This window comes from Vulpes lagopus, chromosome 7 (genome assembly GCF_018345385.1).
Source record: "Vulpes lagopus strain Blue_001 chromosome 7, ASM1834538v1, whole genome shotgun sequence".
NCBI lineage: Eukaryota > Metazoa > Chordata > Mammalia > Carnivora > Canidae > Vulpes > Vulpes lagopus.
The window spans coordinates 93375167-93401734 of record NC_054830.1 but is presented as its reverse complement, the minus strand read 5'-3'; the positions used below and the strand labels follow the sequence as shown (position 1 = coordinate 93401734).

The 26568-nt window shown below is 42.5% G+C and overlaps 1 protein-coding gene across 2 annotated transcripts in view; it reads right to left on the bottom strand.

The window, feature by feature from the left end:
- Positions 1-14152: 14152 nt before the first annotated feature.
- SLC24A2 (solute carrier family 24 member 2) overlaps positions 14153-26568 on the bottom strand; it is a 242408-nt gene continuing 229992 nt past the window's right edge. For both annotated transcript variants that reach the window (XM_041763062.1, XM_041763063.1), the window contains 2 exons: positions 24265-24431; positions 14153-19719 (listed from right to left, as the gene is read on the bottom strand). In XM_041763062.1, coding sequence (XP_041618996.1) covers positions 19470-19719; positions 24265-24431 — 417 coding nt within the window. In that variant the 3' untranslated portion in view covers positions 14153-19469. The remainder of the gene's footprint in view (positions 19720-24264; positions 24432-26568) is intronic.

Here is a 26568-nt window from a genome sequence, read left to right as displayed (position 1 = left end):
TTTGGACGTAGTGTTTGCCTAACTGGGCTCTGTGGACGAGGTCTAGGAGTCCAGGAAGCCTCAGGTTTTGAAAAACAGTGGCCTGGTAAAGCCCCCAGCAAATGCAAGGTCTTAGCAGGGTTTTTCCAAAGAGACAGCTTGTGGCATTTTGAGCAAAAGGATGTTTCCCGAGCTTCCCAGGAAATTGAGCATCGCTGGATCTTGCCCATTAAATGCCAGGTGGTGCTCCAGAGTCACGATATAACTCCAAACCATTTGCAGAGGTTTTCAAATCCCCTGCGGGGACTGGGCTGGGAGGTGGTCAGTCCTGATAGCTTTTAGGTGAGAACCATTGAGATCCCAAAGACCATCAGGTTTGCCTTAAGACAGCTCAGCCTCTGCCCTTTGGGGGGGGGGCTACTGGCTGCAGCTAGCCCCTCAGAGCTCCTGGGGAGGGGGCTTTCCTGTTACTTCTAGGCCTCCTGGTAGGACATGGAGATAGCCCATCTTCAGGGCGCTCTCAATGGGGCCACTTCACCACAGTCGACCGTTTTGCCTGTAGAAGGCAGTGGTACCATGAGCTTCCTGGTTGCATTTTAAAGATTTCAGAGCTAGAGAGAACACAAGCAAGGGGAGGGGCAGAAGGAAAAGCAAACTCCCTGCTAAGCAGGGAGCCAGATGTGGGGTTTGATCCCAGGACCCCGAGATCATGACCTGAAGGGAGATGCTTAATGGACTGAGCCACCTCTTGCATTCTAAACGTGTGAGGTGGTAGGCAGGTTAACCTCTCTATTCCCTCCCCCACTTCTTCCCACTTTACCTATTTTTTGGGCAGTTATCTCAGAGGTATTTTCAGGGTGCCCCTGCTGCTGGCAGGGATAGCCTGGAAGGATGCCTGGCGAGCAGCAGTGTTGGCTGGAGCCCCAGCTGCTCTTCTGGGGTGGTGTGGAAGGAGCACCCCTCTCCCTGCAGCCTGGGCATCTGGCAATGCTTAGGGGCTTGCGAAGCCTGCGTCCACTGCCCTCCTAGCAGGCTTTCATTCCACATCCCCCCTCTGGCTTTCCTGCCCGGCACCCCCTCCCCACCCTGTGCTGCTGCTCAGGACAAACCTGAGTCAACCTCTTGCCCTTAGAGCAGTTCCTGCTACACTATGGCAGATGTCAAAGTGGCAGAAGATTGTAGCTGCCCTCGCCCCCTACTCCAACAGATATGGGGGAAAATATAGGAAGAAAAAAGGAGAGAAAGGCAGGCAAAGATCTGAGGGGCGGAGATGGGGCTCTGTCGGCTGCTCAAGACCATTCCGCTGCAGAAATATGAAGAGGACACATGAAGGAGTCCCCTTAGCTCCCTGCTAGGATAGTTCAGAATCTTTGGATTTAATGTTGCCTTAGAATAAGAACATTTTTCCTTTTTTAAAGAATCCTCCTAAAGCTTGAGCCTGCTCCTTTGCTAGAAGCCAGTTTTCCTAAGAGGGTTTTCCTCTAGCACTTCCTCCCCTTGGGCGTGCTTACTCCTGCTCTGGCTCCCACCACTGGCTTCCATTTATCTTCTTGCTGTGAAACAGGCAGCACCTGTCGCCTCATGAGTGCCTCCTGGAGCTCCCAGAGGCTGAACCTCCCTCGGAACCACCTGGAGGGCTCTCTGGGGTGCTCCCAGGAGTCCCCGCGGGTTTGGGGCTCTCATACCGTAACTCAACTCCCGTCCGTGATGAAGGTCCTGGAGTGAGAGTCAGGACACACGAAGTGACTGACAAACCTAAGATCCAAGATCTCAGAACAGCTTCCTTCAGAAAAAACTCATCATCATGGATGCTAAAATGGGCTCAGGGAAGTTCTGGAGTCGCCTGGACCCCCCATGGTGGGGTAAAGTCTACAAGCAGTGGCCCCAGGATAGCCCCCAAAGCTGGGGGTTGCAGCAGAAGCGGTCGGGTCGGGCCTTGAGAGTGCCTAGAGCTGATTGCCAAAATCTGCATCAGGTGCGCAATTACGCAGGTGGAGGCCGAGTGGTCTCAGGCAGCCTGACCTCCTGGCTCACCGCCTTCTCCCTCCTCCACTTTACTTTCACTTTTTTTTTTCTTTTCAGTATGTGTAGGATGGCCCACCACAGCTTCCTCTGCTGCCTCTTCATCCCCACCAGAAGTTTCCTCCTTTCACACTGCGGCGCAAATGAACTGTGACAGCAAAGAGGAGAGCGCCTAAGAGCTTTCTCCCAGCCACCCTCCCTGGATAATTGTTTATGATGGAAAATTCCAGTCCCATAAAACCAGAATAATACAACGAATCCCCATATCTCCATCACCCAGCCTCGACAATGATCAACTCTGAGCCAATACAGTTTCTTCTATACCGCCCACCCCAAAGGGGCATTTTGAAGCAAATCGAGACTTCATTTCTTTTCAGTATGTGCAGGACGGGCTTTTTCTTTCTTTCAAAAGATTTTATGTATTTATTTATGAGAGATGAATAATGAGAGTCTGATACACTGGGGCAGAGGGAGAAGCAGGCTCCCTGAGGGGAGCTCCATGTGGGACTCGATCCCAGGACCCCAGGATCTCGCCCTTAGCTGAAGGAAGACACTCAACCCCCACGCCACCCAGGCGTCCCTGTGCAGGACTTTCTTGAACCTCGGTCTGACCACATCACATGCTGGTGAAGGGCCTCCAGTGGCCTGGGACAGTCCAGCTGGCTTGGAGGAGTTGGACAGGGCTCTCTGCAATCTGCTGCCACCCATCTGTTCATCTTGCATCCCTCCATCCCCTAGCAGACCTTACCGATCCTTCTAGCCCACATCAAATATTGTTCCCCCAAACGCCACATTTTTTTCCCCCTCATCTGTCACTTGGTACATGTTCCTCTTGCGAGACTTACCACTCTATCCCCCAAGCCTCGGTCAGGGCTGGCTTTTCTCTGCAGCTTTCCCTGAATTCCTAGAGGGGTGGATCGGGCCCTCCGCTGGGCTCCAGTCACACACAGACATCTATTTACAGCACTTATTTATCAGAGGGATGTTGCTTACTGTGAGGTAGGCCCTGCTCTGGGGGTATTCTAAATAAATGGTACCTGATTTAACCCACAGAAAATAACTCTCATGAAGTCACAGATGGGAAAAGCAGGGCGCAGAGAGGTGTAGGTCACCCAAATAGTAAGTGCAGAATTAGGGTTTTCAACCCAGGCGATCTGGTTTCTTAACCACCCTCTGAGGCTGCTTTTTCGAGTACAGTCTTGTATTTGTCACATATGTGTCGCTCTCTGCCAGCCATGAAGTCTTTGAAAATAAGGCTGGGGCTGCTTCCCCTGGGGCACCCAGTGCTAATGCCTGTATCTGGCACCTTTTAGGCTTGAGCATGAAAAAGTATAAGGCACTCTTCCTGGTCGTTTGAAGAAACTCCAAGGCGTGACTCCTAGAGCCGTTATCATCTCCATAGGATCAGGGCTTAGGCTTAACAGGATTCCCAGTCTTCTTTCCACCCAACACGGGGTGCACTCCCTTCAGCGAGGGCTCCCTATGGCCCTCACCTGGAAGAGCACGCTTTGGCGAGGGTGGAGGGGCAACTGGACCGGGGCTGGTTTTACTGAGGAATTTGAAGATGCCTGCAGGTGTTTTGGATATGCCCTTGGGGCGTAGCCTCTTGGTTGAGAATCACTGAGCTGGAGAGATAAGCTACTAAGACAAAATTTTAGGCAACAGTCCTGGCTGGAGGGGGAGCTTGAGGATGCTGGGGACAGAGTCTCTCCCATTCTTCTTCTATCTCCCAGCCTCTCCTAAAGGCCATTCCTGACCTAGGAATGGTTGATCTCAGCCAACTGGAGTGACTAGTGTTACTTTTCATGTGGAAAATATTTTTTTCTTTTTCCCTTACGTCCAGTGGAATTATTCCAGGGATTGATTGCACATTTGAGCAAATTCCTGTGAGCAGACAGGAAAGCATGAATGTTTACAACCTTCTCTGACCTGATTCTATTTCAAGGACACGGGTCATTAGCGGCTGGCAGCAGGGAGAGCTGTATGCATACCTTCCAACAGTTTTGTAACCAAATTTGGGCATAAGTTGTTTTTTTTTTTTTTTGGTCCTTGAGGTGGTGTTATTATTTACTGGAAATTCTATTATCAAATCCTGGCAGCAAAACCTTTCTTTTCTTTCTCTACAGTTCTCACTAATTGGAAGCTGCCATCATTCACTGTCTTGCTATAACCTAACTAATGACCTAACCTAAGCCTTTTAAACAAGAGGTTTCTTAGCACGGTTCTCCAGCAAAGACGATGCACAAAACAAAAACCAGACCTTAGTATCCAGTTCGGAGGCTTTCTAGTGTGATCTCAGGAAAGCAGCACTGCCTGTTTAGCTCTCATTTTCCTCATTTCTTAGTTGGGCTAGGATGTAACCATTCGGTTTTGCCTTGCCTGCCGGCAGATCTGATGGGTAGGGGCTGCCTGGAATGCCCGGCTGGGAAGTGTAGCGGGAAATGGTGCTATGATGGATTGTTGATGTCTGCTGAGGGTGAGGGAGCATTAGTGACATAATTCACCAAGTGTTTGTCAACTCTGGGTTTGCAGCATCCAAGGTCGTCCCTGTAGAGATACATAGAATGTGTTTAATGTGTGAGCTGGCCCTAGAGGCAAGATCCACCAGGCAGGAGGTTAGTGTTTCAGTGTGTCATTCATAGGTATAGATCCCCAAAGCCTCCAAGAGATGTGGAGACCCTGAGGGCTTTGTGCATCCCAGAATGTCTTATGTACTAGATGAGTCTGACACCTGCTTCGTACGTTGTTACTAACCAAGCTAGGCTTTTAGATCCCCAGGTCCTGGGCACAATGCTGAGTGAGGGTAGGTGGGGGGACTGGGCTCTGTGGCATCCCAGGAAGAGATGGGCTTTCTATGTGTGTAGTATTAGAGTCCTGGACAATTAGGATTCTTGTAATCTGTAAGATTAGAAAGTGTCCAGATATCCCAATAAAGGACCCATTGAAGACGTCTTCTCAGTCTTAGTGAGGTTCTAGACCTTGTTCAAAGTCACATGGGATGGGGAGGAGGGAGCTGAAACACACCAGAAGCCTACAGTGGGGGTGCCTAGGTGGTTCAGTCCGTTAAGCATCTGCCTTTGGCTCAGGTCATGATCCCAGGGTCTTGGTATAGAGCCCCACATCAGGTTCCCTGCTCAACAGGCAGCCTGCGTCTCCCTCTCCCTCTGCCTGCTGATGCAGTCATTAAGTAACCTACAGGTAGGAAAAGATAGATCAAAGTCACTCTTTTTGACAGTTCTGAACTCTGATCAATGCATACTTTATATCAAGATTTCTGTATGTTTAGGGATGCCTGGGTGGCTCAGTGGTTGAGTGCCTCCCTTCAGCCCAGGGCGTGATCCTGGAGTCCTGGGATCCAGTCATCAGGCTCCCTGCAGGGAGCCTGTTTCTCCCTCTGCCTGTGTCTCTGCCTCTCTCTGTGTCTCTCATGAATAAATAAATAAAATCTTAAAAAAAGACTTCTGTGTGTTAAGTAATTGTCAATGCATTTGGACCCTAGTATCTCCATTATTTGTGACTAGGGAGTACTTTTTTTTTTTTTTAATTCTTAAAAAAAAAAAGAAAAAACCAAACATTAATTATATGGGTGTTTTGTAGGCCAATTGCTAACATAAATAGTTGCAAAGGCAATTTGTTTTAGTAACTTATTTTTATTCTTACAAATCTAATTTGATAAAACCTAATAAAATTACTCATGTGAAATATTTTCCTTTAACACTTTATAGATTAATCAAATTCATACCACAGTAGGTTTTGTTGTTGTTTAAATAGAGAGTTCGCATGATTTTAGTATTACACAACTTTATGCTGACATTACATTCAGAAACAAGTTTAAAAAATGGTATTATAAACACATGGGGGTAGTAAAAAAAAAAAAAAACAATCAGAAACAGCAACAACAGAAAAAACCATGCAGAGTTGCTGTGCATTAGGAAATCATGTGTTTTTGCTGCTATAAATCTTTACTGAGGACAAACCTAAAAATTAGTCCTCCTAAAAGGTGAAAAAATATAGCAATTCCAGGTTTTTTTCTTTAGCAACTATGGGTTTTGTTTTTTTTTCTATGCAGTGGTTTGGTTTCTGTTTCTTTCTTTAGCAACGTAACCTCCAAAGAGTTTTTTTTTTTTTTTTTTTTTTTTTTTTTTTTTTTTAGCAACGTAATCTATGGTTTACTACGGTTATTTTCTTTAGCAACATAACCTCCAAAGAGTACAATATATTATAGAGTTGCAAATAAGAAAATTGGTGGCAAACTTAAATGTTCTTGGTGTAATTTAAATCTGTAAAACTGTACTAATAAAAACTGGGTTCAGTCCAAATAGTGGAGAAGATTGTTAAAAAACAGCATTCAGTTGAGTACATTTATTATTTTTTATTCTTCTAATTTTTAAAAAAGGTTTTATTTATTTATTCATGAGACACACAGAGAGAGGTCGAGACACAAGCAGAGGGAGAAGCAGGCTCCCTGCAGAGAGCCCAACGTGGGACTGGATCCCGGGACCCTGGGATCACGCCCTGAGTGAAAGGCAGATGCTCAACTGCTAAGCCACCCAGGCTTCCCTAATCCAGTAATTTTAAGGATCAGATTGGCTTTATTGAACAACTCCTGGATCAGGCAACAATCCCATCTAGCAGGTAGAGGGAAGCTTAACTCAGCTAAACAAGAGAAAGGTTTTTAAAGACAGAGGGCATTAAAAGAAAATAATTGATTAGCAAGGAATGAATTGTTTAGACAGGCTGCCCTCTAAAGGGTGGTGGAAGGGGTCTATCAGTAAATTTCCTAGTATTGGCCAGGAAATACCATGTTGACTAGTTAAAGATTACATTCCCAATAGCTATTCCCAATAGCAACTATGGTGGGTAAAATTTTTGATATGGTCACAAAACAAAACATAGTTGATTAGTTGAATTCCTGTTTTATTTTATTATTATATTTTTAAAGATTTATTTATTTATTTTAGAAAGAGGAGTGACTGAGCCCGGGAGAGGGGCAGAGGGAGAGAGAAAATCCTGAGGCAGACTCCTCGATGAGCGGGGGCTCGTGGATGCCAGGAATCTGAGAGCATGACCTGAGCTGAAATCAAGACTTGGGTGTTTATTTATTTTATTTTATTTTATTTTAATTTTTTTTAAGACTTGGGTGTTTAACCGACTGAGCCACCCAGCTGCTGCCCTCTATTTTAAAATTTATACAGAAAGCATAGTCTCTATGAAAATTTCAATAAAATGAAAATGGTTAGAAATTGTTCTCCATGGACAACTGATCACACATTTTAATCAACTAATGTAAGTTGCCTAAAATCAGCATTGATGAAATTGACATTAATGTGTGATGAAAATATTCACAGTCTCAAACATGGATCAAAAATACCATCAGGGACAGTAAACATAACTGTGTTGAATGCAGCATTAAAATGTTTGGGCCTTTTCACTGCATATAAAGAGTTCCTAAATCCTCATCTCTGAGAAGTGGGATTCATTTTGGAAGGAAGGAAGATGAGAGGAAGCATGGATTTTAAGCTTTCCTTAAAGTTGATTGTTTGCCCTCAGCCCATCCACTATGCTGACAGAGAAAAAAGACCTTGAAATCTCCCTCTGGGGAGAAATCCAGTCATCAGGACAATGCCAATGGATATTCATTATGGAGGTCACCTCAGAGCATGATTTTGGGGATGTGCTATTCCATGGTTGTGGCTTGCAGAAATTCTTTCAAGAGAATGGCCAAGCTTTGCCCAAGGAGAGACCCAGACGCTCAAGAGAGGCAGACCCCTAAGACACAGATTATACTTGGTAAACTGCCGATACTTGTATAATGGGCTGAAGGAGGAGTCCTAAGGTTTAGCTTCAGTAGTTTCTGTTCATATGGAGGCCATTTAAAAATTGAGGCCAAATGAACTTTTCCTGCTTGAATTTTTACCTCTGCACTTTTGTGGGTGGGGGCTAGAAGGTGTGTGTGTGTGTGTGTGTGTGTGACAGAAAGAGACAGAGAACACAAGAGAGCTGAAAAGGCAACCATTGGCTGAAGCGTAGCCACCTTGATACTGTAGACTGCATTCTACTTGACAGAACCATAGTGGTTCTCAAGGGGTGACTTTGCCCCACCCCTACTCTATCCCTAGGGTACATTTGCCAATGTCTGGAGACTTTTTTTCTGCTTGTTGAACCTTGTACCTAATGGGTAAGAAAAGCCAGGGTATACTGCTACACATCCTATAATACATAGGACAGCACCCACCAACAAATAATTTTCTAGCCCCAAATGTCCATGGTGCCAAGGTTGAGAAATCCTGTGGTGAAGACACCAAACTCAGTGAGTTGCAGCTGGTGTGCTGGTACTTTTTTATGGAGAAGTGTAAATTTAGGAATGCTAAAGGAGGCCCAACACTTGATCAACTTTGGTGTTTTCACCCTGTCCAGTGGCCTGTGTGGCCCATAATTCTAAGTCCTAGGACTTGGGGTAATTACGTAGCTCATGGAAGAAGGTAAAAAGTAATGTTCAAGAGCTCAAATTTGGGTAGTGGAAGGACTCACATTTAGTTTAATATTCTGACACTGTGTGACCTTGGGCGTGTCCCTGAACAACTTGGGGCTTCACATTTCTATTTGTAAAATGGGAGTAATAATGGTACCCAACTCAATGAGTTGTTATGAGGATTAAATGAAATGTTTACAGAGCATTTAGTATCAGTGCATATGCAGAGTTGTTAATAAAGGGATCCCTGGGTGGCTCAGTGGTTTGGCACCTGCCTTTGGCCCAGGGCGCGATCCCGGGGTCCTGGGATCGAGTCCCGCGTGGGGCTCCCGGCATGGAGCTTGCTTCTCCCTCTGCCTGTGTCTCTGCCTTTCTCTCTTTCTCTCTCTATGTCTATCATAAATAAATAAATAAATAAATAAATAAATCTTAAAAAAAGAGTTGTTAATAAAATGTTTGGATTTGTGTTCAGAACAGACAAGAAAGTTATGAATGGAATGAAGAGTCCAACCAAGCAATAAAGAGATTAGTTGAATACAATCCAGAGGTATAGAAAAACTGGCTATAACCCAGGTGGGGCTCCAAAATTCACCTGTTCAAATGCGGATATACAACTTTGAAGATTTCAAGTTAAAAAAAGTAATGTTAACGAGGCTCATTGGATTGCAAAATTAAACCCCAGCCCAGAGGCTTGGGCTTGGTGAAGAAGGAAAGAGGCTCTCTACGGACAGACATGAAACAGAATTTGACTCACAGTCCGAGAGCTACATGATTTCTCTTGGCTCCAGTAGAGTCATCTTGTATGTGGGGATCACAGGTCATGTTCTGGGCTCCACTCTCTAAATGATAAATAATGCTATTGTGACTCCGGCTGTCATCTCATTCTGCCAGAGATGGTAGGTCCACTCATTAGTAGGCAAGATGATATTGAAATATAGTGATCATAAAGTAAATAGAATTGGTAGCATTCATATTTTGGTGTGGTTTAGGAATAAGTTTTATAATCATTGGGATATTTTGCGTGCGTTTGTGTTGTTTTAAGATATTTCAAATATATCTGGCATATCAGATAATCGGATTAAGATTTGAAATGTATAATTTATATTAGACTCGTGACATTAATTTTAAAGGTACTGTAGACTTATGGTTTGTGAATAGTACTTAAATGTAAATAGTATAAAATTTTAATTTTTTAGTATAAAAATTTAAATATTAAATGGTTTACAATATTTTATTTGTCTGACAGATTAATAAGAATTACCGAAGTGCATAGGAAGATTTTGGTTTTTAGGTTTGTAATTCCATCAGTCTTTTGGAGTTACTTTAGGGTATTGGATATGTTAACTGTGTAAAATTTTAAAAGTGCCCGAGGGAATTTAATTCATGAGTGAGGTTAACTTTTTAGAATTTAATCTTTTAAACTTATGAGTTAATTGAATGTAATAAAAAAAGTGACTGTGAATTCTTATTTTTATATAAAATATTCATAACAAGACTTCTCAATTGAACTTAAAGGCTCAGGGAACATTAGGCCTTTAAATGTACAATTTCCATGTATTTAATTAATGAAATACTATTATTAGTATAGTTCTTTCAATGTATGAGGTTCTGTCAGGCTTTTTTTTTTAAAAATTTATTCATGAGAGACACAGAGAGAGAGAGAGGCAGAGACACAGGCAGAGGGAGAAGCAGGTTCCACGCAGGGATCTTGATTTGGGACTTGATCCCAGGACCCCAGGATCACTCCCTGGGTCAAAGGCAGACACTCAACTGCTGAGCCACCCAGGCGTCCCTTCTGTCAGACATTTAAAAGCTCACATGAGGGACTCAGGTCCTGATCCCAGGGTCCTGGAATTGAGCCCCGCTTCTGGCTCCCTGTTGCGGGGGAGTTCTGCTTCTACCTCTGCCTCTGCACCCCCCACCCTCTGCTCTTGCGCACGTGTGCTCTCTCTGTGAAATAAATATAAAATCTTAAACAAAAATAAAAGCTCAAATGACATTAGGAAGCATTCAGTAAGTGGTAGTTACAATGAACAGTAAGTATTGCTTGTCTTTTTGTCTCTTTGAATCTGTGCAAGGAAACTTCTGTGACTGTGTATCTATTGCTTGATATCCTGAGGGTCCTGATTAGCTGAAGGTAAGGATTATTCCAAAAAACAAAACAATGTGGGGTTTTTTGAGTCAATAATTTTATTACTATTATTTTTCACACCGAGGAGACTTAGTTACATAAAGTGATATTCTATGAGTTGATTACCAGCAGGAGAAGCACAAAGGTGTGCAAAGCATAACAGGAACACAGTGAGGAAACGCCCTTTGTCAAGTGGAGTCCATGTGACAGAACACATTACTGCAAACAGCCTATGTACAAATAAATATAGCTTTCAGTCTATGTACAGACATATTCACAGAGAATAAACTGACACGAAATCTCCATACATCTGTCATCCAGTGAAAATTGCACGTAATAAACAAAACACACAGAAAATGACAAAACTAATTTAGAAGTGCATCAGCTGGAGTCTTGCTGGGGGTAAAGAGAAGGGTTAAAATGCTTCTTTAAAATGGAGGCCAACAAAGGAAGAGCGAGATGACATCTATCCCTAAAAAGATCCTTTACAAAAATGGCATTCTGATATTGTTAATATAATCTCTCCAAAAAAGAGTTCATGTGTTCTAGGGCAAAAGTCTATGTTGGGGTCAGTGGTGACCACATTTTCTCTGTTTTACCAATATGCAAAGAACAAAAGTATAATTTATCTTTCCTCTAGTGCTAGTGGCAACTTAATTAATCCAGGAAGGTAGCTTTGCTACTCCAATTTTTGATGGCTCCATGAGACTGCAGATTGTTTGGAGATAAAAGCTCTTGCTTCTGGAACTTTCTCAGACTCGAGCAGAAGACACACTTGAGATAGGTGCAGGGCACAAATATGGACTTTATGTGCAGAGTTCAGTAGGGCTGTATGTCAACAGAGGCTCCCTCTTCTGGATAGAGTCTCTGCCCTTTGGAGAAACTCTTCGGACCACAAAACAGTCCCCAACAAGAATGTCACTGGCTCTGGGCCTAGACACTCTGACTTAGGGTAAATGGCCATTTAAGCATCAAATTGGTGGGGTCGTTCAATTTAATAACCACGTTTACTCCATGTTGAGAATTTAGGGATCCAGTTGTGGTGAATATTTCTAGGCTCTTAAGTGCTTTTTGGTCATTCTTTTAGCTTTCCCTCAAATTACATAGAAAATTATGATCAATGGAAATATTAAAGTTTCTAGTTGTGGGGACGTCTGTGTATAGGTAAGTAGTCTACCACACTGGTCAGAACATGTGTATTTTAGCAGAAAGGGAATGCACTATGATGTCTGTTATTTGCTGTGTCCTCCCAAGGAAGGTTTATATTCCAGCACAGGGAATTATTGACAAATTGTACATCTATGTTTGCCATTTTTATAAGGGAACTTCTTAGGCCCATCCCACATTTATATATATAAAAACTCAAACAAACCTTACGTTTCCCAGATATGTATTTGCCTAATTATCCATTTCACTCTCTGTATAGGTGAACCTTGCTTTACATAACAAATGGATTCCTGAAAAATAATAGATCTATAATTTAGACTTTCAATATAGTATCAGAACTTGCTGTTTCAAGAAACTATGTCACAAGCTACTTTGAAGATGAAGAATGCTTTTGTGAAATGAATAATTTCTTTCCTATGCAGAGTTTTATTAAAGTACACATTAAAATTTATCAGGTTAGGATTGTCTAGAACAATAATTGTATGCAATAAAAAACAGAACAGATAAACTCCAATTTACAATAAACAATACAAAACAGGAATGACTCATGACTGCTTATTGATTATATTCAGAAGCCCTGAATATATGTATTATTGGTATTTTATGGCTTTAATTAAGACAATTGTCTCTTATGAAGTACTATAAAGTGCAATATTAAAAAATTAAAAACCCAAAAGGCATCCATTGTCCTTCAGTTTTATCCTGATGAGAAGAATTGGAGAATCATTTAATTAAATGGCAAGGAATTATCTATCCATACTGCATGCATGTAATTTGATCCTTAAAATTATTTAATTCAGGGATTCAGACTTAACTCATTCCTTTGTGTGTGTGTGCGTGTGTGTGTGTGTGTGACATGATTTTAAAAATTAGCATTCTCTTTCAGGTAGTTCACTGTTTAAGAGAACTGTCAGTCCCAAGGCCTTTGTTACTTACGGATCCATTATAAAGGAACATGCAGCCCAATACGTGAGAATGCAGAACCAAATTCCTGTGCTTTTGCTGAACTGTAGCCCACTTTCCTGGGCCAGGACCCAATCTACAGCCACACAATTCCTATCCAACCTAGTACCCAAGGAAGGAAATACACTACAATACTGGGTGATAAGAAGAGGACCAACATTTCCCCTATTTCCTATGTAAGTGAAAACATGAATTCCTTTTGGTATATCAAAGCAAGTAGAGTTTCTGAATGATCTCTAGTGGTGTCTCCCCCACTCTGATTCTTTGTGAGCGTGGAATTATGACAGTAAAAATGAAGTCCATGAACTTGACTTCACCAGGCCTCATGATTATGCCACACCCTGTGTTCAAACTTTTCACCCCTGGATAAACGCCTGTTAGTGCTGTTGCACCAAGGCCTACTGGTGCTCTAAACTCTAAAGGTATTTCTGTGACTCTACTCTTTTATGAATGTGAACTCTGTTCACATTGCAGTAGCAATCAGGAGGGATTTTTTTCCCCCTGAGAAATTGCCAAAGACATGAAACAGAAATTTTTGGGAGCATGGGCCCAGTGTTTTTGAATATTCACATTAATGAAGTGGTGGACAAATGCTCAGTAGACTGGCCAAGAGCAAGCAGAATCTGGAAAGGGAGAAAGCGCTGAGTCCAACCTGGACTTGAAAACTGGAAGCGGCCCTAGAAATAAACAGATGGAGACTCAAAGAGGCCAAGTGGAGAGTGGCTCATAGTAGGCAAAATGGTGAATCAAATGCACTGGGGCAGGCTGAGAGGTGCACCCGCTTTAGCTAAATGTCTTGGAGAAGAGATCAGAAGTGATAGGGTACAGAAAATGAATGTGAATTAGCAATGTAGTGTGACTTTGTAAAAGTAAGAGCAACAGAGAAGTTCAGCAAAAGGGAGCAAAGCAATAGGTTTGAGACTGTAATTCTGCCCTCTTCAGACTGACCTGTGTCATGATGAGTCATAGGGTTCTATAATTTAGGAGCAACATAAAGCAGGTAAAAACGCTGAGTAGAGAAGAACTAGAAGAATTAAGAGGGTTAGGAAAAAAGGACTCTGAAATAAAGCTCTAAAGGTAGTTTTGATGAAAACAGATAAAGGGTCACATAGTGGGGACTCCCAATGATGTGAGAGGCACATAGTGAAGAGTGCCCAGACCCAGTTCTTTTCCATCTCCCAAAAAGACACAGGTAAAGTCACCAACTTGTTGGGCTAGGGTAAACCTGCTGGTTGTTAATGTTAATACTTGATGAAACCTGGTTCCATCAGGAACCCCTATGCCAGGACCCCTCACCTACAAAAGAACTGTCCTTTTGATTAGGGTGATAGGTTGGATGACCTGTCTCAACAGAATTAAACCTTTGGCAAACTCAACACAAATTCTATGGCACCCTTTCAGACTTGGGTATTCATCTGTTTTTTTTTTTTTTTTTTTTTTTTTAATTCTGTAAGGTTTTCCAGTCCGGCAATCAATCATCTAGTGAAAGTGCTCTGGCATAATTTGGGGATCCATGCAGTGCCCCTTCTACAACTAATTTGAACAGAGTTTTCTCTCCAGCAGTAATTACAAGGTCTTTTTTGTCTCTAAAAGAACTGGCCGACTGGATCCACTTATCATTTTTAGCTCTCTCTTGCTGTTTTTAAAGGAAACTTTCGCCAGACAGATGAAAGACCACTGTGGAATGCAAGTGGTTCTGAGCAAGGCTGGTCCCCCAGGGGTGCGGAAAGCCTGGAAAGTGGCAGCGCAGACAGTGTTTGGAGGCGGGTGTCTGGGTGGGAAGATGTGTTACTTTCCATCCTGAACATGAGTGCTCCTCTGCTTTCTACAGATGCCTACGTTCTCCTGGCGGTCACAGGCCGCAACCTGAGCAGTTTCAAAGCTCCCAGTGAAGTGAAACAACAACAACAACAACAACAACAACAACAACAACAACAACGTTGTGATGTTGTAAGGATAAGAAATGGAGTGGTGAGCGTGTCCTTTATTGCTTTTCTTGTTTGCTACGTAGTTCAAAGAATGTGAAGCTGTGAAAATAACAAAGATACGCCAAGAGACAGGGAGGAGCTAAGCTGAAGTAGTGGGCCGGGGGCACATTACTTTTCCTTCCCAAAGCCTTCTAGAGAGGGGAAGATATTTTTATCTGGGACCCTATGCAGGTTCTTATAATTGGTTGGAAAAGCCTGAAATTTGTCATTGTTTTAAACTACATGGGGATATATATCAATGTGACACTTGGTTTCTTGGGACTCAGAGTCAAAGTGAATACATTTTTTTTCTTCCTTTTCCTTATGCTTCATTCTCCCCCCCCGCCCCCACTAATTCTCTTTTAATGGCCAAGCCCTTACTAATTAAAGACAATATTGTGGAGGATGTGGCTTTTAAAAATATTAAGCCAGGTGGTTATGTGAGATCTGGCTTAGCAAGAATGAGCATTAAGCTTCTATGTCAAGCCTTCAGGAGTTAGATGATTTCCCCAGAAATCACCCTGAGGACGTTTTCCCTTTATTTCTTCTGGAATTGAGCTGCCACTTCTAATATGGCCACTTAATTACTGTAGTACCAATCTGTCCTGTGCGAGGAAGCATGGCATCCTCATCATCTGGGGTGTGTGTGTGTTGGCAGGGGCAGGGAAGAAGGCATATTGAAGTTTTGCAAAATGCTTGTATTCAGATAGGTCATCAGACTCCTGTCCCTTATTCCGACCTGGCGATCTCAGCAGAGCATCGAACAGACGTCGCTTCTTCTCCAACCTTGTCTCTGGCCAGCAGCTCTAACTTTTGCCATTTGCTTGGTCAGTTTTCTGCTAAGGTGGCCAGGAAAGGAGGGGGCTCCCTTTACGGCTCATCTCCCATCTTCCTGTTATGGAGGAGTTTAAAAGCTGTGAGCATTGGTGGGGAGTTTGCCAACTTTCTCCTTGCCCAGGAAGGGATGTACATTAATATTATCAAATGTCTCATCAGCGAGGCAGCTGTGTTTTGCTGAAAGGCCTCCAAACCACCTGATTCATGTCTTTCCTAGAAAATAAATTATACTGGCCCCTGTCAGGTGGCACCTGTTAGAAGCCTGACAAAGCATTTTTCCCTGAATATGAATCCGTGCCTGCCTCTTTTGATAATCTTCTGGGCAAGTCTCTGGATAGTCTGTTACATCTGCTGAACTGATGAATAGCCCTGCCCTCTAGTCTGTGCACATATACATCATCTTCCTGCTCTGCCCCTGTTGGGCTCGGCTTAGGTCCTGGAGGACTGCATAGATGCATCTCAGCTCCAACTTCAATTCTGCAGGATCTAGTCAGGTTCAGAAGGTGGCTGGACCCAGCACGGGCATTTCCAGATGCAGCTTAGAAGGTTCTATTTAGGCATTCTTGGTTTGAGCCAGGTCGCTCTCTTGTGCGGAGGCTGCCTTGAGCGACAGTAGGCAAGGTGACAGCAAGCAAGACCTGCTTGGTTTGCTGTGACTGCATGGAACCACTTGGGCACGGCTTGTTTATTTTAGATCGAGAAATAAGAAGGTGGTTCTAGAATTTTTGATATTCCTTTATATGCCCTGCTACAAGAAAGCAGAGAATATCTACAGTCTAAGTTTTTCTGCTGTGTATTCTTTGCTTGTATGTCAGCATTAGGGCTATGGCTGGCCATTTCCATAGGCTGTAACTTGACTCTTGGAGTGGGAAGGTATATGGCGTGGGGGCGTATGTGTAGGCCTGTATGTACACATGTACAGAAAAAAACCTACGAGGTCCCTTCAGTTGTCGGTGTGGGTGACTTTTCTTTTCCTTCATTATGACAAATTTGATGTGCCCTGCTTTTGAATCCTGAAGGTGACTGGGTCAAGGGTGATGCTGTAAGTGTGTGTGTGCCTAGAAATCTGGTATAAAGATCTACAGGTATCTATGCATGTACACGGGCATGCAGGGGAAGTGTTAGAGACGCTGCTGCTCAGGAAAGTTCTTTCTTATAAATTATGTTAGTGATTTGAATGCTTTTCAAGGTCCACTGTTGCATTCCACACACTGCTCTCTGGACTCCCCCTAGCCCAACACATCCCCTCCCAGACACATACTGGGCAAGCTGTGGCAGGAGAAGGCAACTGCATACCAGGCAGCCGGGGAATACTGCTCTGTACCTCGTGCTCGGAGCACACCCCGGGGTGGGGATGGACTCTGACGGCCTGTCTCCTCAAGTACAGCTTCTCATTAATAACCACAATACTTCCTATGAAGTGGAGCTCCCAAGGCAAGTAAAATGCTCTGTGGCTGCTTGGATGGGTCTTCACTGTGAGCTGGGAGTGACGGGGAAAGAATGAGACAGGGGAGCATAAGCAAGTGCTGCAACAAGAACAGGGGTGCAGTGGGCCTCCCTCATCCTTTTTGGTTTCATATATCTGTAGTGGGGTGACGGTCACCTATTCAAACAGCAGACCCACCAATAATATTCACGCAATAACCCAGTTTGCTCCCCTTTAAGTAATGCGCAGGGAAAACAGCCAGAGGTTTCAGCAAGAAATTCACTTACATTCTCTTTGGCTCTAAAGAAGTAGCACAGATGTGTGTTCTTGCCTCAACACATCCTGCCCTTGACGTGGGCTTTTCTCACACAACTGAAAACCCGACTTGGCCGAGTTGGAGAGACTGGAGGGCTTGCCTCCTGTGTGGCCGCATCTTGATTTCCTGTGCCTTCTGCTTGTGGGTGAAGAGCTGTGATGGGCACTGCCTGCTACTGCCATGCTCTGTGGAGTGAGCTGAGGTTATGTGGAAGGAACACTGAGCTCGAGCTGGAGCTGTCAGGTCTCCCTTCCCCTCTATTTAATTGTCAGTTGTGCACCCTGTCTCCCTATGTTAGGAGGTATGTGCCCACAACAGAATCACAGCAGGCGTTAGGGACATGATAGACTGGATATGAGAACACACACCGTATTGTCCCCCATATGTGGTGTGTGCTGACTTAGATGGAAGATGGATATAGGATTGTGGGCCATCCTCTATTTACTTTTTCAACTGACTGTAAGGAAAGCATGACTTGGGGAGAGGAGAAACTATTTTTTCATCAATTTAGTTTGCCTTTTGTTCCCCCTGATGGTTTTAATTTCTATTGACATAGACCTGGGAAGTCCTACAAGGCGTCAAACAGAATTTGGGAGAAGGAATGAAATGAAAATGTCACAAGAATGCTAAGCAAAATCAGGAGATCAAAACCTTGGAAAGACTGGCTGGAGGCCAGGTGTGAAGAGGTTTTTCAGTAGACTCAGAAGAGTCCTCTTTGGGGTCCCGATGGAAGGAGAGACACAGATTTTGCATGGGCTTTAGCCAAATCCTGGTCCTGGCACCACTAGACATTGGAATCAGAAACCTTCCCGGGTGCGCTGAGTATATAGATGCCTTTCCAAACATCTCTAAGCTGCCTCAACCCAAGCAGTATTGATCAAAATCAGTTTAGTTCTATTGGAGGAATAATGATTTCTTTAGACACTGAAGCCCTTTATGAACCACATTGGAAGGTGCTTTAAAGAACTATGCCCTTATGTTCCCATTAGGTGGCAAGTTCCACTGAGCCCCTCTACTGGATGATATTTCTTGTTACATACCACAGGCTCCCTTGGCAGGCATTTTGATTATATGTGAGCCCTTAGCATCAAAACATGCCTAAATGACAATCACAGTTAGACTTGCCCCCCACCTTTTTGGATGATAATGGGACATGCATTAGGACAATATAGGTTCAGTTTATATAGTCTCATTGTCCTAGAAGAGCACTAATCTGGTGTGCAGTTATATTTTTCTACTTGCATGCTGGGGCAATATATTAAAAAAACTTCAAAAAACCCAAACCCTGGTCACCTCTCTCCTGCCCTCAAAGCAATATCCACACAGCCTGGGTTTTACCTCTGTCTGTTCCAAGTAACTGCATGGGTTTTGGCCAGTGTGCCCTGGTGGGGATGGGCAGATAGTCTTCACTGTTTGGCTGGTGGGAATGTTTTGGAGGTCTCAGCTCAGAGTCCCTATAGACCCTCTCCACCAAGCCCTCCCTCCTGCAACATATCTCTCTAAGATAACCACCTTACCAGGCAGGATCCTGATAAGTCCAAAGTAGGCTGAAGGTCACCGCAATGATTCTATTAGTTTACCTCTTGCACTTAAGAGTTAAAGCTCAGACTGGAGGTGATGCCCCTCTTCAAATAGGTGCTATAAATATACTAGAGCTATCCCTGAAAAGATGCATTTGTATTTATATATATGTGTGTGTGTTGATTTTATATATATATATATATATAAAATTTTTCTTTGTTTTTGTATACAGGTATGTATTACTCTATAGATATGAAAGGAGAGGTATAATACAGGAACAGGCAGGGGTGTGTTCATGTGCATCTATTTATAATTTGTATATTTTGTATGTATATATAGAGAGAGCCTTTGTCATTGTTTGCATCATTACAATGAATGTACCTCCGACCAGCGAGGAGTACCTGTCAGTGGTGAATGGAGAGAAGCCCCAAATGAACGGCTCTTGCGTGGTCTCTTGCATGAAGCTGTTTCAGTAGGCAAGGTTGGCAGCAGCTTGTGAAATGAGTGGGCCCAGTGCAAATCCATCCATCCTCAAATCCGCCAAGGAGGGACACTTTGAAATGTCCATGGCTGTGTGTCAGCAGCCTCTTTTGGAGAGGTCAAGGAGCCTAGAACCCAGGGCGGGGAGGGACCATCCATGCTGTTAGTTCAAGATATGGCTTTTCCTATTAGATGGAGACAGGGCACACAAGAATTCTGTCTTCTAGGAGGACACTGACCACCAGGAACACAAAGTAGAGGCCGAACATGATGAAGCCCAGCACTTTGTTCATCCGCCATTTGCAGAGGGCAATGGAGAGGATGACGAAGAGCAGCATGATGAAGAGGAGGACGATGGCACAGAAGAGGCCATTGCTGCTGACAGCCACTGGTTGGAATCTGTGAATAATGGTGTATAGGAGCCAGGGCAGTGGGAGCCTGTGAAGGATAGATGGGGGAGCAGTCAGACATGTTGGAGGAGGCATATGGCATAGCATCAGCTTCTTGGAATTTATAATCTGAGGAGGGTGTCTGGTTAAGTTTGTTATGACTCATGCGTGGTCGGCTCAGGAAATCACAAAAGGAAGTCAGGTGAACTTCAAAAACTTTTATCTATTTCCTGACTCAATTAGGGAAAAGAAAGAATTTGTTCTATGGTTGAGTAAGATCAAAGCTGGGACCACTGCAGGTGATTTGAGTTCATTCATTTATTTATTTGAGAGAGAGAGAAAGAGAGGGAGAGAGAGTCTTAAGCAGACTACACAGTAAGCATGGAGCCCACTGCTGGGCTTGATCCAATGACCCTGAGATCGTGACCTGAGCCAAAACCAAGAGTCAGACGCTTATCCAACTGAGCCACCCTGGTTCCTGAAAAGACTGATATGATCATTGTGGGGTGATTTCTGAATGTGATTTGAAATTATTGTGTGCTTTCCAAGTTGAATTCAAATGTGGCACCCAGCCCTAAAAAGGTGAACTGGACGATTTGTTCAGGGCAGGAGAAGGAGCAAACGGAGAAAGGCATAGAAATCAGTGGTGAAAATGGCAACATTATTTTTAGGAATGGAGATGGAGAATAGCCATAATTTAATGCACAATCTACTGGCCAGAGATGATAAATGATACCTGGTACCATATAGCTGTCTGAGATTTATTTTGGAAAAGATGGGATAATCTTTTGACTAAAAATTGGGCTTCCTGAAAAATTTGACAAGACAGGGTCTTACATTTGTAATGTGATTTAAAAAACTTTACTATGTATTTTTATACCTGTCCCCTCCCGTTGCATTTGACTTTTTAAAAATCTGGTAACATCTTTTGTTTTCTATCCAGAGTGGTGACAATGGAAGATATCAGAAAAGCTAACCGTTAGCTGCATCCTAGGGGTGAGTTAGGACTCTGAGCAGCTGGAAACACATGACTCACATGGCCCATGCACCTCCAAGGGGCTGGGTGAGACGCAGTCCTACCCATCGAGCCTAATGATCGAACATTGGCTGGGGAAACATAGACCCAGCCACCCAGCTGGATGCGGCTTCTGCAGAGTCTTAGCCTTTGGCTAGGGGAGATTCAGTTTTGGCCTGACCTCAGGGGTGGGGAAGAAGAGGTGCTCTTTTGAAGCACAAAGCTCTCCAAAGAAAAGCAAATAGCTTGAGAGAAATAATGAGGTGAAACGGGTAGTGAGTTTACATAGCTGGTCTCCTCTGCCAGAGGGAGCATGTGAAGGAAGAGCTCCTGAGTTCTACATCTTTGAATATCCAGGACCTGGCACATGCAGGCCCCATCTCGTTACGTATTTGACCTGTGCCAAACTGAAGTGATTGATGCAACTGCTTGGTAACCAATACAGGTATGAGGTTGTGCTATATGAAGTTTGCTATATGAAGTTGTGCTGGATGGCACTACAAATAAGGAAAAACTCTTTGTAGGAAAAATTACTTTTTTTTGGTGCCTTTTGATTTATCAATTCTATTTTTCAGGGATCAAGCATAAGAAGTATTTGAAATGTTGGGGTGTCTGGGTGGCATAGCTGAAAAGGCATCCAGCTCTTGATTTCAACTGGGGTTATGATCTCAGGATCATGAGATCGATCCTCAGGTTGGGCTCTGCTCTGTGTGTGGAGTCTGCTGGGAATTCTCCCCGCCCCTTCCCTGCTCATGCTCACTTGCTCTCTCTCTAAAATAAATAAATAATTGATATATATATAATATATATATATAAATATATTTATATATATACATATAATACTTGCAAATGTAACTTTATTCAGAAAAATGATCATTTCAGTGTTACTTTGAGTAGTGAAAAATTGGGGATACCTTAATCTCTAATAAAAAGCTAGTTAAGTAGCAAACTTTGAAGTTGAGGTAATGTTATGTAGCCATTAAAAACCATAAGCTTATAATGATATAGGCAAATACTCATGATATAATTCTACAGTTAAAATGAAGGATACATGTAAAAATAGCAATGTAATTTCAATAATGTAAACTATATATGAACTAAAACAGGACGGTGGATTATCATTCATTTTTATTTATGCTTTTTATGTATTTTCTAAATCTTTTACCTGAGTATGTATTAATATTATCAACAAAAAGAATGCCAGCGAGACAATGAAATATCTTTTATACTCAATATATTGCTAACAAGTTCGTCAATTGGCATAAACTCTTGAGAAAGACCTTTTTGAAAAATATGCATCAGTAGCCATTAAAATGCTTATAGCTTCTAATTCATTAACATTTCTTGAAGGAATTTACCCTAAAAAAATAATTAAAAGTGGAGGTTTTCTGCATTAAGGTCTTCATCGAAACCCCCATAATAGCAGAAAATTGGAAAAATATAAAAAATAATGGCTAAATTGAAAAGCAATGGGATGAAATATTTTGAAGTGATAAAATGTTAATTATGAGAGTTATAAAGGAACTTAGAAAAATAGTTGATTTACTACTTTACTAATAGATGCCTATTTTGTGCCACACATAAATGGCTTTAAAGTGGAAAAACAAAAGACCTCCAAAAGATATTTGGAAGACAACATACAAAAATTAAATGTTGCTTTTGGGTGGTAGGGTTAGGGGTTATTTTTCTGTAAACTTTCATTTAACCTGTTCCTATATATGCAATTTAAGAACAGTGAACGAAAAAGCATCTTGTAATTCCCTAGAATATTTATTTTTAAAAAACAGGACAAAGAGGTCTTTTTTTTTGACAAAGAGGTCTTATAATTCTTCCCAACTTGTAGGATTTTCTCTCTTTATACCATAGCACATTTTGTTTTCCTTTTTTTACAAGAGACTGACCAAGAAAACTACTCTAAATGTGTAAGCAGTGCAACTGAGAAAACAGTTTCTACTAAAGATACCCTTCCTTTGAAACAGGCATCTTTTAAGGCATTCATTCATACATTCATTCATTCCGTCTACAAACATTTGTCAAGGTGCCACCATGCATTAGGCATTGTTTTAGGCTTCAGGAAGCTGTTGCTCTTGAGTAGGTTACAGTCTAGTGGGCAGACTGATAAACATGACCATGACAAGAACACCATCTGCAGAGTGTCTACAGGAGCAAGAACCCCTAGTCAGGCCCAAGGGAATCAGGGAAGCTGGGATTTGACATTGGGAGGGTAAATTGGGAATTTTCCAGAAAGACAAGCAGGGAGGAATCTTGAGTGAGAGGGGCCTGAGAAGGAAGGAAATATGGCTGGAGAGAGAATCTTTAGAATTCAAAGGTGGTTAAGATGGTGGGAGCTCAGGGCAGGGTTTGTGTGGAGGGTGTTGTCGTGGAAAGCACAGACTCTGTCCAAATCCCAGCCATCTCTTACTACTTTTGTGAACTCTGTGCCCTTCAGTTTCCTTATCTGAAAAATGGGGATCATAATACTTAGTCATGGGGCACCTGAGTGGCTCAGTGGTTGAGTGTCTGCCTTTGGCTCAGGTCATGATCCCAGGGTTCTGGGATTGAGTCCCACATCAGGCTTCCTGTGCAGAGCCTATTTCTCCCTTTGCTTATATCTCTGCCTCTTTCTGTGTGTCTCTCATGAATAAATAAATAAAATCTTAAAAAAAATACTTAAGCCATAGGATTACTGTATGGCCTAAATGGATGAAAATGTACATCTAATACACAAAGGATACACTGAATGAAGAAACATAGGTAACACCAAGGTACAAGAGAGAATAATATTCAAGATGTTCAGTGAGAAAGTAGATCCATCTTAGTTTCTAAATTTAAGTGTCAAGAGCTCAGCTCTGGGAACATAAGCATAACATCCCATGTCTTACTTTCTCAGGGGTTCTCATTCAGGGTTATTTAGCAGACTACTTTTACTTCTGACACGTTAAATGAAATGACAGAAGTAATAGCATCCCACCCCAGTCTGATCCACTTTAGAGATTATTCATATTGAGAACTCGAGTTTGCTCAATTGTAAGAATAGATCTTATCTTCTGGCTTTCAAAAAACCTAGAATATCTTTACCAGCATACATACATGATAATGCCAAACCTGCCAGCAATTTCCAAGGAAGGAGATGGGATATTTTTGCTGGGCCTATGTTTGTTCCAATCTGTTTTATGATCCAAAATCTCACCCGAGGCTGGTAGGGACTTTAATTAGAATAAGAATATGGAAAAAATACAGTAAAAGTCTACAGCATCTCCATCATACCTGAATACTAAATATTCTTAACTTCTAGCCAATGCCATTATATAAGCAAAATTCTTAAAGTATTTCCTACAATATCCACTCCATATGCAGGCATGTTGTTTCTGCCTAACTGGGAATAACTTATTCTTCATTAAGTTCTCTGAAAATGAAAAATGGAGTTCATGAAATTGAATAGTACTTCCTGTGTTTACTTTCTATTGGTATTGGTTAATTTTGAGCTCAGAGATCCTGGTCATGTCTTCACAGCTTCTCAGAAGACAAAGACAGTATTAGAGCTGGTGTGTGCACCTTCACAAGACTGTTTCTACTCACCCTACAGTGATGTCAAAGATGTTGCTTCCAACAGAGCTGGACACAGCCATGTCCCCGAGTCCCTTCCGGGCCACTATGACACTGGTGATAAGATCAGGGATGGAGGTCCCAGCAGCCAAGATGGTCAGACCCATAATCTCTTCACTAATGCCAATCGTCTCTCCAACCTAAAAGTAGTAACAGGTACACACATGAGTGTTTGTAGTCACAAAACCAACAAACCTACAAACATTACCATGCAACTCCTTTTTTTAAAAAAAAATATTTATTTATCTATTTGAGAGAGAGAGAGAGAGAGAGCATGCAAAAGCAGAAGGGGCAGGGAGTGGGAGAGAGACTCACAAGCTGACTCTCTGCTGAGCATGGGGCCCAACATGGGGCTCGATCTCATGACCCTGAGATCAGGGCCCTGAGACCATGACCTGTGCCAAAACCAAGAGTCAGATGCTTAACCAAATGTACCACCCAAATGTACCATGTACCACTTGGTACTCCCTTTTAATGAGTTCCTATCTGCAGTATGTGGAGGGGTGAGATGATAAAGAGTAAGCCACAATCACTGCCATAGAGTTCCTACGTTAATCATATTCAGACCCAAAAGATCAGGAATGTTCACATGAGAATTAAACAGATAATCTCAGGAAAGAGCTATAGAGGGCTTGAATGCAGTCTCTATATGATGTCTGGTAAGACTGAGACAGGAGTTCTAAAAGTCAACTGGCCACTGGCTCCAGAGGCCAGTGCCTGGCAATGGTACTAAATCCTGTAGCACATTTGCCTTTGGATTAACAACTGAAGGTTAAGGACTAACACCCAGTGTTCCCATTTTTTCTCAGACATCTCCTAGTGTCTGTAGCCCACTTAAACACTTCTAGACTACCATTCCATAGGAAACTTGATTTGGGGTGTTTTGGGGTTTGGTAATATATGACTGTAAATCAGCAAGGCAGTTACGGAGAAACCATCAGTTAGGAAATCACAAGTCCAAGGCTGGCTCTGGCATTTATTAAGAATTTGACCTATTGTTTGCCTGGGTGGCTCAGTGGTTGAGTGCCTGCCTTTGGCCTAGGGCATGATACTGGAGTCCCAGGATCAAGTCCCACATCAGGCTCCCTGCATGGAGCCTGCCTCTCTCTCTGCCTGTGTCTCTGCCCCTCTTTCTCTCTCTCTCTCTCATGAATAAATACATAAAATCTTTAAAAAAAAAAAAAGAATTTGACCTATTGTTAAGTTAACCAGTTATGTAATGTCTTTGATCCTTGCTTTCTTATCCTTAAAGGGGGAATGATAATACCTATCTTACAAGTGATTGGGAGGAGTAAAAAAGAACATTTGTGGAAAAGCCCTTTGCAAATAGTATAAGGTTACTGAAAAGCAATGGGGGACCATTATTATGTTTTATTTCAGTCATTGCCTTTTAACACTGATAAAGTCTATTTTGGACAGTTGGTCTAGCCTCAGATGGAGGCTCCTCTATTCTCTTGAGCAACTTTTTAAAGAGTCTTCTTGGGACTTTTAAAAACTTTATGTATTTCCTGGAGTTGGTCAACTGCAGTTCTGAAAACTTTTAAGATGATGCTCCCAATTTGGTTTTCAACAGCCTACTCAGTAACACTCAACATTTTTGGAAAAAAAATTCAAAGGGCCAGAGTAGCATGTAAGAATAAGAGTTTTTAGGGAATAGAACAAGCTCGTTTCTTTCTTTCTTCCTTCTTCCTTCCTTTCTTTCTTTCTTTCTTTCTTTCTTTCTTTCTTTCTTTCTTTCTCTTTCTTTCTTTCTTTCTTTCTTTCTTTCTTTCTTTCTTTCTTTCTTTCTTTCTTTCTTTCTTTCTTTCTTTCTTTCCAAGCTCATTTCTAAATAACTTTTGTGATTTATTAGTAATAGCATGGTTTCCACTAACTTAAAAGCATAGCTGGGAGCTATTTTTTGTTTGGATGGTCATGTCTGCTCTAGAGCCTGGTTAGCTAAAGTAGTTTATCCTATCCTCATGGAGCAAAGATTCTTTGTTCCCCATCCAAAAGGAAGTCCATGCAAGCAGAATCACTGCTTGATCACTGCTTGGGCTCCTTAATATATAGAATATTGTCTGGTGTTTTTTTAAAGATTTTTATTTTTTTGCTTATTCATGAGAGACATACAGAGGGAGGCAGAGAGATAGAGGGAGAAGCGGGCTCCCCATAGGGAGCCTGATGCGGGACTTGATTCCTGGACTTGGATCATGCCCTGAGCTGAAGGCAGATGCCCAACCACTGAGCCACCCAGGCGTCCCTCGCCTGGTGTTTAATAGACTCTCAATATCTATT